Here is a 12,711-nt window from a genome sequence, read left to right on the forward strand (position 1 = left end):
TCAGAGACTCTAGCTTGATCCTTTAATTGCATTGTCTCCTACAGTCATCAATAGACCAGCTGCAACATGTCTAGCGGAATTGCCGTATGATACAGAGTGGGATATCAATTCACCCCGTCAATGTTACAGTGATGCATACATATATATACAGTGACTTATGTGTCTCTTAGCCCATTCCCACAGATACACACACACACACACACACACACACACACACAAATAAAATAGCCAAACACTGTCAATGATAAGAAGAAAGGAAAAAATACAATTTTTACACAGTCTATGAAAATGATAGACAAGTTTCGGGGCTGGCCAATCTAGGTCCAGTGAGGAAACGGTGGGCATTTACCACTCCCTACCCCTTAAAAAAAAAAAAGAAATTTTGTCTGGTGACAAATAGCAAACATCCCTTTAAAGAATTAAAATCTTTTATACAGATGTCCTGCTCAAACAGGTTGTCTCCATACATCACTGTAAGAAAACCACCTGGTGACATATCTTTGAACGTTTTTTTTTAAATTTTCCTGCAGATTAAATTCGTGGAAATGTTTTACTGGACATATTTAGCGAATTTTTGAAACCTGGAGAAAAATAGACGATTATAGGTTGCCCTGAGGATTAAGTCCAGCTATCCCTTTGAAATTCTTATTTGAGCCTGAAGACTAAAAATGATCAAGCATCATCTTAACAAGAAAATGATAATTATAAACCATCCTTTTTCAAAAAAAAAAAAAAGGGTGGGACCAACCAGACATGTTTAAAATGTAGATCAAACACACATCTTCAAACAAAACGTATATTCTTATGTGTAGGCCTTGTTTGGGAGATTCAGGGCCTCCATCAGGAAAGCTAAGGGATGCATATATCCATTCGTAAATGTCCTCACCCGAACGCAGGTTTGGTGTTCTGCTGTTCTTAAAAGCCTTTGGTTTGGAGGGGTCTCTGTATCAGGAAATCAGCCCTTTAAGAAAACCAATTTTTGACTGCCATATAAATATTTTTAGGGGGAAGACTGCCCCTTGTGGTTCTCCAGGTGAGCTGAATTCCCGAAGAGGTATCGGAAGGTGCCTAAACGTGGTGGCTCTGTGCAGTGGTCCATCCTCAATTAAATCTCATGGGGCACCTTTTCAACCTCTGAATTTAATCCCTGCATGGAATCTAGCCCTGCTCTCCAAAAACAGGAGCATGAGGTCCCTTCCTCAAAGGCCAGCCTCCCATGCTGAACTGCTTTGTCCGAGAAGAAAGCTTCTCGCTGCTTCACCCTGAACCCCTCCCTGTGTCTCCTGGTCCAGTATCGGCAGGGCAGCATCAAAGCCCGGGACAGCAACTGGACCGCTCCACTGCTGGTGATGGGACATGTAACTCCTCCGAGCCACCTCTCCATCTTCAAGCATCATTTGCCACAAAGGAACGACAAGCGCTATCGCTCAGCCCTGGTCTTTTCCGAAAGCAAGAACACCACTTGAGAGATAATGGAACAGTCTCCTCTTGCTTATTAATATGGCAGTCCGAGATCCAAGCCTTGCAAGAACGAAGCAGAACCTTTGATGAGAAAGAAGAGTCAACCACAGCCTGTCTTGGGTCGACCAGAGTCCCCCAGTGGGCTTGGTTCTTTAGGTCAGAGCCCAAGGGGCAGAGTCCGAGTTGGCCAAAGTCCCAACTTGGCAGCTGGCTGTTGTGTCTTTTTTTTCCCGATGGAGAGCGAACAGCAAATCTTAGATGGCTGAAACTGGATCACATGGCCTCGCCAACGAGAGTCACAGAGGACGATATGCAGTGCGTGGAGGTGAAGAGGATAACCCCATGTTTGTCTGGGTTGGTTGATTTGTGTGTTTTTTTTAAAGCAGGATAGCTGAGGGGAAAGGAGGCTGGGAGCCCATCCCACGCCCACAGCTGATTCACCCCCTCTCCTAGAAGGGTTGTTTCTGCTGCCTACTGGCCTGCCATCTGTACGAAAGGCCTCATCAGAATCAGTCAGAAAGTGCGAGCGAATGCAGGCCACCGATCTTGTGGAGCTGTTTAAACAGAGACAACAACTTGAGCTCAAATTTATGTCCATCCCTTTTCTCCCTCCTCTTTCTCCCAAGGACGGAAGGTACAGGATTAAAAAACAAATACAGTCAAACTCAAAACGTGTTCTAAGATTAAAACCAAAAGGCTTGTAATCCCAAAGGCCTCTCTGTCCTCAGCTGGAGGGAAGCAATTTTTGACCATCTATACGTTTAGGACAAAGACCCCCCACAATCCCTGACTGTTAGATACATGGGCTGTGACTTACAGAAGTAAGTCTATGCCCCACTGCACAGGTGACTGCCCACCCGCAAGTGCGCATGGGTGAGCCACACCCATCCGCATATGCGCATGAGTGCACCACGCCCACCCGCACATGTGCGTGAATGCACCACATTCACCCGCGAGCCCACTACGCCCACCTGCAAGCACAATCCACCCTCCTGCACACAGACCCCACCCCACCCCACCCAGTCTGCATTTTTTGGAAAAGTTTGGGGACCCCCTGTTCTAGACTGTATCTCTAGGACCTGGAGTACGGAGTGATCATGAAGTGACAGGCCAAACCATCTCATGTGATGCATCGCATAAGGAAGCCAGGGTGCTTTTGGGGAAAAGTTGACTAGGTGGATGAAATGTTTCTGGACTAAGTGGGCTAAAAGAAAAATGCAGGTCTAAGCAACATGTGATCTAGTGGTTACAGTGTAAGTGGTTAGAATTCAAGAGGACTTGAGTTCAAACCCCCCCCCCACGGTTATGAAACTCAACTGGGGGAACCCTGGGCCAATCCTACCTTTTCATCCTGACCCATCCCAAAGGATTGCTGAAACATCTACTGCCTTGAGCTTATTAGAGGAAAAGAAGTAGCTCACTGTAACAAAATGGAGAGTTGGAAAGGTAGACGCTTTGGTCTTCCCATGGGAGAAGGGGGAAAGACCGGGTTTTATTTGATAGAAGAGGGATGAGTTCTGAACTCTCTCTCTCTCTCTCTCTCTCTCTCTCTCTCTCTCTCCAGGTGGGGTGAGGCCACATATTTCATGCCTTGATCTCACCTCGGTCACCACTAGCCTCATGTTCCACCTTGGCGTGCTTTCTCTAGCTTCTTCCTTCGCTCTGCAGGGATCTCATCCAAGCTTATCCCGTGGTTGCTCGCACTGGAAACAAAGAAGGGCCATGGGAGGAAAATCGCAAGAGGAGCCGCCCATGTTCCTCGATCCCCCAGCCAGCCCCTGGTCCCCCATTCCATCACAGACGGAGTCACATCAATTCCGGCCCCCGTCCTCTTACCCTGGAATCAAGTCAGGGGGTGTGGGAATGGGCTTATTAAAGCCTTGGCGGCCTGTAAGCCAATATGTGTCTTCGATGCCTTTTCCCTGTGGAGAAAAAGAGGGTAGAGGGAGGTATTTCAAGCAAAGTTGAGACTTTTTTTCCCTTTTTTGAACTACAGTTTCCGGAATCTCCGCACCAGAATGGGAATTTTTTGGAGGTGTCATTCCAGAAAGGAAGGAAGGAAGGAAAGGAAAGGAAAGGAAGAAAATAAAAATAAAAAGAAACTTTTCCAAGTTCTGATTTGAAGACACCCACATGTCTCCAGGGCCTAAAGAGCAGCAGTCCAGAAAGCACTTGCAGGTGGCCCCAGAACAGCCCTGGATTAACTATTAGGTAAAATAAGCACCTGCTTAGGGCATCCACCAGGGAAGGGGGCAGGACACAGTGTTTTTCAGTGCAAATGGTGCCCCCTCCTTAACAAACCACACCCCTCTCTCTCTCACTCTCTGCTCTCTCCCTCCTTCCCTCAAGAACCCCAAGAAAACCACCTGCCTACCTAAAGTAATGAAGTATGAACCAGTCAAAACTAAAAAGTATGAAGACTTGCCAAGCAAGAAAATTCATGTTTTGAATGACACGATCGATCATTATCATTGCTTGGTGCTCTTTTAAAAATTTTTTACTACAGTACTGTGTTTTGGGAGGCTGCGTGGGGAATAAGGATAAAAAGAGCAGCTGTTTTTTTTTTTTTAAGAGCCATGGCCTCTTTACTATCTGTGCAAGCCGAAGGAAGAACAGCCACTATTAAAAAGGTCCCCCAGGGGTTTTTAAGCCCTTGTTTGAGCTTTTCCCTTTACAGATTCTGACAAAATCCATCTACGTTAATCAAAGCGTGAAAGTGCAAGATTTGGCCAGAAGCCGGTAATTTGATTGTACACATCATTTTGCATATGATAGGTGGATCTTTTTTTGCCATGTGCTATACAATTAAATTACAGTATTTTCATGCCTATAATGTGCTTGTTGTATAGCTTTTTTCCACCTTATGGGATTGCCGTGCATTATGTTTGTAGGGGAACCAGTGTTGAGGACCTCTAAAGGTCGTAATCTGCCCCTGCCCCCAAAAGGTTCTATTGACTTTATCCAGCAACTCAGAAGTTGACGCTGAGTGTGATGGATACCTAGATGCTTTGGTGCAACTGCGCAGGTACAACAGCGTTAATTTCAACTTCATGGAGAGCATCCTTGCAGATATGCAAATCGGACAGACCCTCGCTGCTCAACAGAGCCCCAGAACCTGAGGCTGAATTCTGGATTTTCCAAATGGAGCTTCAGGGTAAGAGTAAATACAAGGATGAACAGAGCATGGGGAGCTGAATGGAGAAGCCCACCCCGCCCCAGGTACCTTGAGCTCTGTTTTCCCCCGAATATCCAACTTGAAGCCCTCTTTGAGAGAATGGAGGATCTCAACTGTGCGTATGTTGACGTGGATCCGATAAGCTGTGGGGGGCAAGAGAAAGGGGTGAGATGGGGATGCTCTGAGTTGGCCAGGCTCACAAGCTGGCCAAGGCGCACAAGATGGGAACTGTGCAGTTAGGAAGAATCCGGAGAGGAGAAAACTGTCAAGTTGCAAAGCTGCGTGCTCCACCACGGCCACGTTTGCTCAATCACCATGAAAACGGGCCCTGTCCTTTCCTCCCAGCTATCAGGCACCCAACGAAAGGAAGTTAATAAGGAACCCGCAAAGCTGTAAAAGATGTCAGAAGAGAATCTCACACACTTTACTGCTTTGACTAGCTCTGCTTCTGATGGCACAGCTTCCCAGCTCTCTCTTTTTTTGTGTGGGGAGTGGTGGTGTCATGGCTTACAGAACAAAAAGACTGATAACACTGGCGGGGGGGGCGGTTTCTAGACCAAAGCATTTTCTCCTCACAGAAAAATAAATTGCATTTTATGGGAAACCTGGCCACAGGTTTATGGCAAAACGACCACAATCTAAACTCACTTATGGTTGGGACATTAAATACCTGGGCCACAGGGAAAGCCTGCTTTTTTTGGCTACATAGCCCAACTTTCTGTCTGTGCTGTTGCCAGTAGGTGTACTGTTTGTGCAAACCGCTTCACACAATAGTGACTCCCAAGTGGCCAGTCAAGTTCCATCCACATAGGGATGAAACGGCATCCTGCCAACCAGACCACGAACCCTTCCCAGCCTTGACCAAGAGCTACTCACGAAGGCCCGTAGACTCCATCCGTGAAGCAGTGTTGACCGTGTCCCCAAAGAGACAGTATCGTGGCATCGTTAGTCCCACGACACCAGCCACACAAGGCCCTGCCAAGGAAAACAAATCACATTTGGTCTTTTATTTACTGTACCAAATTCTCTTCAAGTTAAGTGGCTCTCTCCACCTCCTCTCCTCCGTCACACCTTCCCATAGGGCTACTCTCCTTGAGAAACATACATGAGGCCCTCCACGGTGTAGCTGCCCAACTTCTGGGAGCACCTACCTGAGTGCAGGCCAATGCGAATCCGTACGGGCACCTCTGGCATGTGACGCATCCGGAAGGTGCCAACGGCACTGAGGATGTCCAGTGACATATTGGCAATCTCACCTGCATGCCGGTTGCCATTGCGTTTGGGCAGCCCGGAAGCTACCATGTAGGCATCGCCAATGGTCTCCACCTGTCCACAAAAAAACAGCAGCTGTTAATACTGGCCAGAAAGAGTGGGGGGGGGGGGAGGAACGAATGTGGGAGATGAGCAGATATTGAGTTGAACAGAACGGGGGGCTCCAAGATGACCCATGAAACTCAGGAGATGGACAGCGAGGATTCACAAACTCCCTTGATATTAGGAACACTGGTGGTGAGATTTTGTTTGATACAGGCCACCAGGACATCATCTTGAGGATGGTCCAAGCCTGTGAGAGCTCTCGTCTCTATCCCTTTAGCCCCACGAGGTCTCACTTGCATTCCTTTCCAGTGCAGAAAAATGGCTCTGTGGCTCACTTTTCTTATTGCAGACACGCAGCAAACACAGACGTACAGACTGATGGATCAGAAAGACAGAAACGACAGATCCCATGCAATGACTTATTAACAGCAACAACAAGGAGTTTTTTGGCACCTTCAAGATTAATTGGGTATAGGTTTTTTGTGTGCCACAGACCACGTATTCAGATGCAGTCTTTTCAGCGGTCCATGCAATAATTTCACATGCTGCATGAAATTTGAGACCCTTTAAAAAGCACTTCCCCTCTCTGGAGAAGATTTATTTTTTCTTTTCTTTTTTGCACTCTCCTTTTAATGTGTGTGAGAGAACCACTATCGGGATTTACCTATACATTTAAAAGTCCCCAAAAGCTTTCCCTCCCTCCCTTTGCCTTCTCCGCCCGTGTTCTTCAAACAGCTCAAAGGCAAGTCCCAGCCAGATTCTAGGCCATAGGGCCCTTCCTTGGTCACCACCCCCAGCACCAGCATCCTCCCATTTTCTTCACCCCACCTCCTTGATGGTGCCCCCCCCCGACTCGCCCTGCGGCCACCGCTCTCCCTTTCTCCATCTTCCGCCCACAGCGAGGAGGACATAACGGGCAAACCCTCTGCACCTTATAGACATCGTGGGAGCCGATGATGGCATCGAAGAGAGTGTAGAGATCATTGAGAAGATCAACCACCTCGATGGGCTCACTCATGGCAGAGATTGTGGTGAAGCCCACAATGTCACTGAAGTACAAAGTCACTTCCTCGAAGTACTCTGGTTCCACCGGTGCTCCCGTCTTCAGGGCCTCTGCCACCGAACTGAAGGGAGGACAAGCAGAAATGTCAGACGTGGCCTCATCCACACTGAGAAACCCAGGCTAAGGTCACACCAGTGAAAGGTCCCCCTGTTTTCTCATGTCTTTCACTCCCTGAGCTGTCACGCGTTGCGGTCACATGACATATATCCCAGGGTGTGCGTTCTGACAAGTTTTTGAATTATCGCAACCTTTCCCTAAACTTGATGTGACATGACTGGCTACGCTTCCTTGCAGGAATATTTCCATCTGGATTGTTTATGTCTCTGGGGCCCCTTTTTATCCAAACTTTGATGTTTCAGCAACATTTCCTTGATGCACACAAGTTTCTCTGCTGGATCTGTGCCTCTTCCAGCAGAGAAACTTGTAGACAGGTTTTGTTGTCCTTGCAGCTCTGCCATGAGGTCCCCAAGAGGAAAACACGAAGGGGCTATGACAGTGATGTCATTTGCCAATATGTCCCTTTAAATGAAAGGGACATATTGGCAAATGACATCACTGGTGGAAGCAACACAAGGCGGTTTGCCAGAAAAAAAGTGTTGGTACATTAGTGCGTACAGGAGGCCACTGTAAAACTGTTGCACAATTCATCCTGCAACAAAAATGTAGAAGCCTCCTGGCGGGCAGGATTTGATGCAAAGATAGCATGGAGCCAGACCAAAAGATTTGGCAATGGCCTTGCGTCATCTGACTACACACACAAAAAACATCAACATCAATAAGGAAGTACTGTACTGGGAAACATTTCACTAATGTGGCTGTAGCCTTGGCTCAGAAATGCAAGCTGATGACAGGGATATTGAACTTGCTCTGAAGTGTCCTTGTATTGCAGTGGATGGAGAGTAATTTAGAGTAAGGATCTGGCTACATGCTCCAGTTATAAAATTGATTAATAAAAAAGAAATGGACTTTACATGATGCAAAGGGCCAATCAAAGCAGTTCAACCAGTTTTGTTCGTGATGCAGTATTTTTTTCTCTGTCACTGGGGGCTTCTATTTTTTTTTAAACCAGAACGATTCAAATAAACTTTTCTCTGTGTGATCAGTTGTTTCATTCTCCAAAAGAAGCTGGGTGGGGGGAACACCTGTGGGTGCTATTGCAGTTGTCTAGGCATTTGGGGCATGATGTTTAGAGACTGCAGGAACACCCTCCCCCACAATCCATTCCTCAAGTGTCCCCAAAAAATTTTCTGAAGAAACAAGTCTAGTGCTGAGTCATTGCATTGATCCATTGACACAGTACTTTAGTGCTAGATCACCTCCACCCAGGAAAAGAAATTAAAAATTGTTATGAAATAGAAACAACCCTGAAGAAATACATAAGACTACAGATGTTTCTGTGATATTTGTGTTTCTGTGTACATTATGCTTTGGAAAGGTGATGCCTTTTTCCTAATATTGTGAAACCTTAAAAAACTGAGCAGCTTGACAGTGAACCATAAAAAGATTGACAGAGGTGGGAACAGAGGAAGGAAGGAAGGGAGGGAAGGAGGGAGGGGCTTTGGGCTGAAATGCAGACCACACCTTATCTGTATGTGGGCAGAGGCTCTGAATCAATCCACGGCCCTTGTGTGATTACTAACTGTGAACTGAAATGGAAGATAGGTTGTGAATCAAACTGCAGCAAAGCTGAATTGTTTCAAGGTATCTGTTTTAGACTATCCTCCTCTCCTGCAGGAAAATGTGATGTTCACAATGTTGTGTTCCTGAAGGGCACTTCCATGCAATTTAAAATGCCATGGCAGAGGCTTCCAAATGCTTGTGGTCAGTTGTATGACTCAGATTTCACAGTAACTGAAATTTTGCAACATTTCACAACCAGAAACCACTCATCTTTAAAGAGCACTTAAAATGAATCGTAATCAACTTCTCTTGAGAAATGCAGAGTGAACTCATTTTCAGACGGTACGTTCCATTCCTATATACATCAATAAGGTGCGTAATGAAAATCCCATCTGGCTACGCCACTGTTTAATTATACAAATCTATGACTGCTCTATCTCCCTCACCCCTGCCAAAACTCCTCACAGCACGGTCATGTTGTCTTTCAAAATCGCCTTAGGAAAACAGAAGTAGGTTTCCCAGTTTGTAATAGGAGAGAATTTGTTTCCGGCTTCCACCTCGTCCCTCACCACTGCTTTCTGCTCTAAGACATCACACTGACATAGTGTGCCATGTTTCATTCGGAGTTCAGATGAGTGGATAGAACTTACTTGAAAGTTCATTGGAGTGCTTACTTGGCAACTTTCTGTTAAGACTTTTAGAAAGCAGATGCAAAATCTTTTTCACAGATACTTTCCCTCTTCTCACACCTCCCCCCTTGATTCTGCACAAGGAGAAGATTGCTAATATTGACAGGGCTGCTACTTTACTTATTGAACCCTCCGTCTTTATACATCGAACCCTCCAATGCTCAGCTTAGGTCAGTGGCTGCCAACCTTGGGTCCTCAGATGTTCTTGGCCTACGCCTCCCAGAAATCCTGGCCAGCACAGCTGGAGGCGAAGGCTTCTGGGAGTTTTGGTCCAAGAACATCCAAGGTTGGGGATCACTGGCTCACAGTAGCCCCTCCAAGCCAAGAATTGGGAGGAACCGCCAACAGCGCTCCACAGAAGCACCCTTCTTCAGTTCCTAGGAACATGGTGGGAAATCCACCAACAGGAGATGCTCTTAAGACTCCCCCCCCCACCTTAAGTTTCCCCACCATTTCCCAAGACTCACGGGGGTAGCATCTGTGTAAGCAACTTGTCCGTCTTCTGCTTCTCAACCTCCAGCTCTTCCGTTCGTTCCCGGATCAAGTCCTCCAAGTTGCTGGAGTACTGCTCTAACATGCGTAACATGGAGTCAATGATGTTTGTCTTCCGACCTTTGTTGATGTTCTTAAACTTTGGGAGAGGAACAGGAGGGGCATTAAAAGTCAGCCTTCCTCTTCTTAGAAGTCCTAATGCCCACCTCCCAGGGAATACTTCTGAGACCAGCTCACCTGGTCAAAAATCTGATTGATATTTGGCCTTTTTTCAGGTTGCTCACTCCAGCACTGTTTCATCAGCTGAATACACTCCATCGGAGCTTGGTCTATAGAGACAGAGGGCCGGCAGAGCGGTGGCGGCTTCTCCACTTTCTGGATGATCTCTGTTGGACAAAGACCATGTTTCACTTCTGTTCCAATCAAGCTCATTCCTCCCCTCTCCATGTTCGAGGTACTGTACCTCTTATTACGCAAAAATGCCATTGCTACCCTGCTTCACATTGTAACCATGCCAGTCCTTTTAGAAACTTTGACTAGCCGAGGCTTCCCCAATAAATTTCATTATGAGAGGCTCCTGTCTAAGAAACATTGGTACTTTATGATACAAGAAAGAAAAAAGAAACTGGTTCTTTCTTTTGTGACCTCCGGCTTATGGGCGGAACACCATCCCCATGAAAGTGTGACTAGCAGTGACATATTATATTGTCAGTGACAAATCAAATCTTATTTGTGCAGGCATTGTAAACTGGCTTATTTTAAGCTGTTTCAGGTGAGATTGCCATCTTATGTTTGGCCTGCCTGTTTTTGCTGTTATTGATGCTGATGTTACCACTGTATATTGTGCTAGGATTTCCTATTTCACCTTACATCATAAGATGAAGGGCAGTGTAACAGGGTTAAAAAGGTAAAGGTAAAGGTTCCCCTTGACATTTAGTCAGTCGTGTTCGACTCTACGGGGCGGTGCTCATCCCCGTTTCCAAGCCATAGAGCCACCGTTTTGTCTGAAGACAATCTTCGGTGGTCACATGGCCAGTGCGACTTAGACACGGAACGCTGTTACCTTCCCACCGAGGTGGTCCCTATTTATCTACTTGCATTTGCATGCTTTCGAACTGCTAGGTTGGCGGGAGCTGGGACAAGCGACGAGAGCTCACTCCATCGCGTGGATTCGATCTTACGACTGCTTGGTCTTCTGACCCTGCAGCACAGGTTTCTGCGGTTTAGCCCGCAGCGCCACCACGTCCCTACAGGGTTATAAAGGACTAAACCCATTGCTGCTCTGAACAGTCACATCCAATCTTATATACTGTGGAAAGTGACAATAAGCCCAGCTCCACCAAACACCCTGGAGCCTTTGTGAGCTCCCACCATGTTTGAGCCAACTTATCCAACAATAACAAATTCCAGATAAGACCCATAGCCACTTCTACTCACACACACCCCTTGTTCCTTCACAGCTCCTGCATGGGGGGCCGCTTTGCTTACCCTGGTTGGCAACTACATTCTCCCTGCCCCAATCAATTGCGACTTGCGATGTGAGAGGGGGACAAAAGCAGAGGAAAGACAGAAGCCCTCTTATGTGGAAGCCCGTGTGTTTTCCTGACATTCATTTCTGCTCCCTTTTTTACCTTCAGGACTCATATCCAGCATACAGAAGGGAGGTGCCCGGCATATAACTTCCTGCATAATGATGGAGATACTGTACACATCTCCACGAATAGTGCCTTTTCGTTCCTGTGCTGGGTCCCGCAACAGTTCTGGTGCAGTCCACAGTCGCTCTGGATGCGGAAAAGGAAAAAGATGCAACAAATATCCATCCATTTCTCCTGTCCTTTCCTTTTGGGTACCTACCTCTCATCTTTTTAGGCCTCTCAGACTTTTATGGAAATTCTCCTTGCCTCCCCAGGAAGATATCATTCACTGTCCTGCTTTGAAACGGTTCTCTCTAGTGTCTAGAGTGGGGGGTCTCCAAACTATGGCCCACCTTGCCTTTTTATCTGTCCCCAGCATAGGAAGAGGAGGGAAGGGGGACCCGAGCACTGTCTTTGCAAAGACAGCAGGGGTGGGGGGATCGCTTGGGTCCCCCTTCCCTCCTTTGGCCTTCGAAAATGTGTAAAGTATTTTCAGCCTTCATGTTGAAAAGTTTGGAGACCCCTGGTCTAGAGGATGGCAGGGGGGCAGATCTGGAACCAGGAGATTGTTAATGTCTACTCATGGCCAACCGCTTCTTGTCAATACCCAAGACAACTGTCTTCTTCATATCCCTACCTGACAGAAGGTTCTGCTTCATTCAAGAAAAAAAGGGAAGCACAATTACAGTCTGTCTCTTGCATTGTCTATAATATCCTGGCTGGCAACTCTATTGGCTGCTTCTGTCAAAATCGGTCTTGGGGACTGTATTGCTGGTCTTTATTGAACAACTAGGCCCTTGTGGAAAAGTAGCGTCAGAAGCCAAATCTTGTCAAACATCTCCATCAGGAAGTCGATGTGATGCTTCTCCGTCTACCACCCCTGACAACCAAACTGCCAAACTATCATCCTCTCCCTTCACAGACATTCCCTGCTGACCTTCAGGCTTCTGTGGTTCTCTTGCGACCTTCTGGGCCTCCAACAGCTCATTATATCCATGATCCGTGACTTTGAGGACAAAGCGGCCGTCCACCACACAGTTCCGAGACTTCAGCCGCCCGTGTGGAAAATTATGAAGGTGTAGATATTTCACCCCCTAGAAGAGAAGGAGGAGGAGGAGGGTCTGCATTCAGTCCAACACTCTTACTCTGACCTGTTCCCTGACATCACTATGACACACACATTATTTCTTCTCTCTGTCTATCTCTGGTGTATCGTCCACAGATCACCAACTTCAGGAGGCCCAGTGGCCATTTCCCACC

General features: G+C 46.8%; 1 protein-coding gene across 2 annotated transcripts in view; it reads right to left on the reverse strand.

The window, feature by feature from the left end:
* Positions 1-12,711, reverse strand: part of GUCY2D (guanylate cyclase 2D, retinal) — a 27,871-nt gene continuing 15,160 nt past the window's right edge. For both annotated transcript variants that reach the window (XM_072977147.2, XM_072977146.2), the window contains 11 exons: positions 12,389-12,545; positions 11,449-11,598; positions 10,055-10,203; positions 9,793-9,956; positions 6,885-7,077; positions 5,788-5,962; positions 5,513-5,611; positions 4,685-4,779; positions 3,298-3,383; positions 3,063-3,164; positions 1-2,015 (listed from right to left, as the gene is read on the reverse strand). In XM_072977147.2, the coding sequence (XP_072833248.2) occupies positions 3,080-3,164; positions 3,298-3,383; positions 4,685-4,779; positions 5,513-5,611; positions 5,788-5,962; positions 6,885-7,077; positions 9,793-9,956; positions 10,055-10,203; positions 11,449-11,598; positions 12,389-12,545 (1,353 nt within the window). In that variant the 3' untranslated portion in view covers positions 1-2,015; positions 3,063-3,079. The remainder of the gene's footprint in view (positions 2,016-3,062; positions 3,165-3,297; positions 3,384-4,684; positions 4,780-5,512; positions 5,612-5,787; positions 5,963-6,884; positions 7,078-9,792; positions 9,957-10,054; positions 10,204-11,448; positions 11,599-12,388; positions 12,546-12,711) is intronic.

The sequence above is a fragment of the Pogona vitticeps genome, chromosome 6, assembly GCF_051106095.1.
Source record: "Pogona vitticeps strain Pit_001003342236 chromosome 6, PviZW2.1, whole genome shotgun sequence".
NCBI classification, from domain to species: Eukaryota; Metazoa; Chordata; class Lepidosauria; order Squamata; family Agamidae; genus Pogona; species Pogona vitticeps.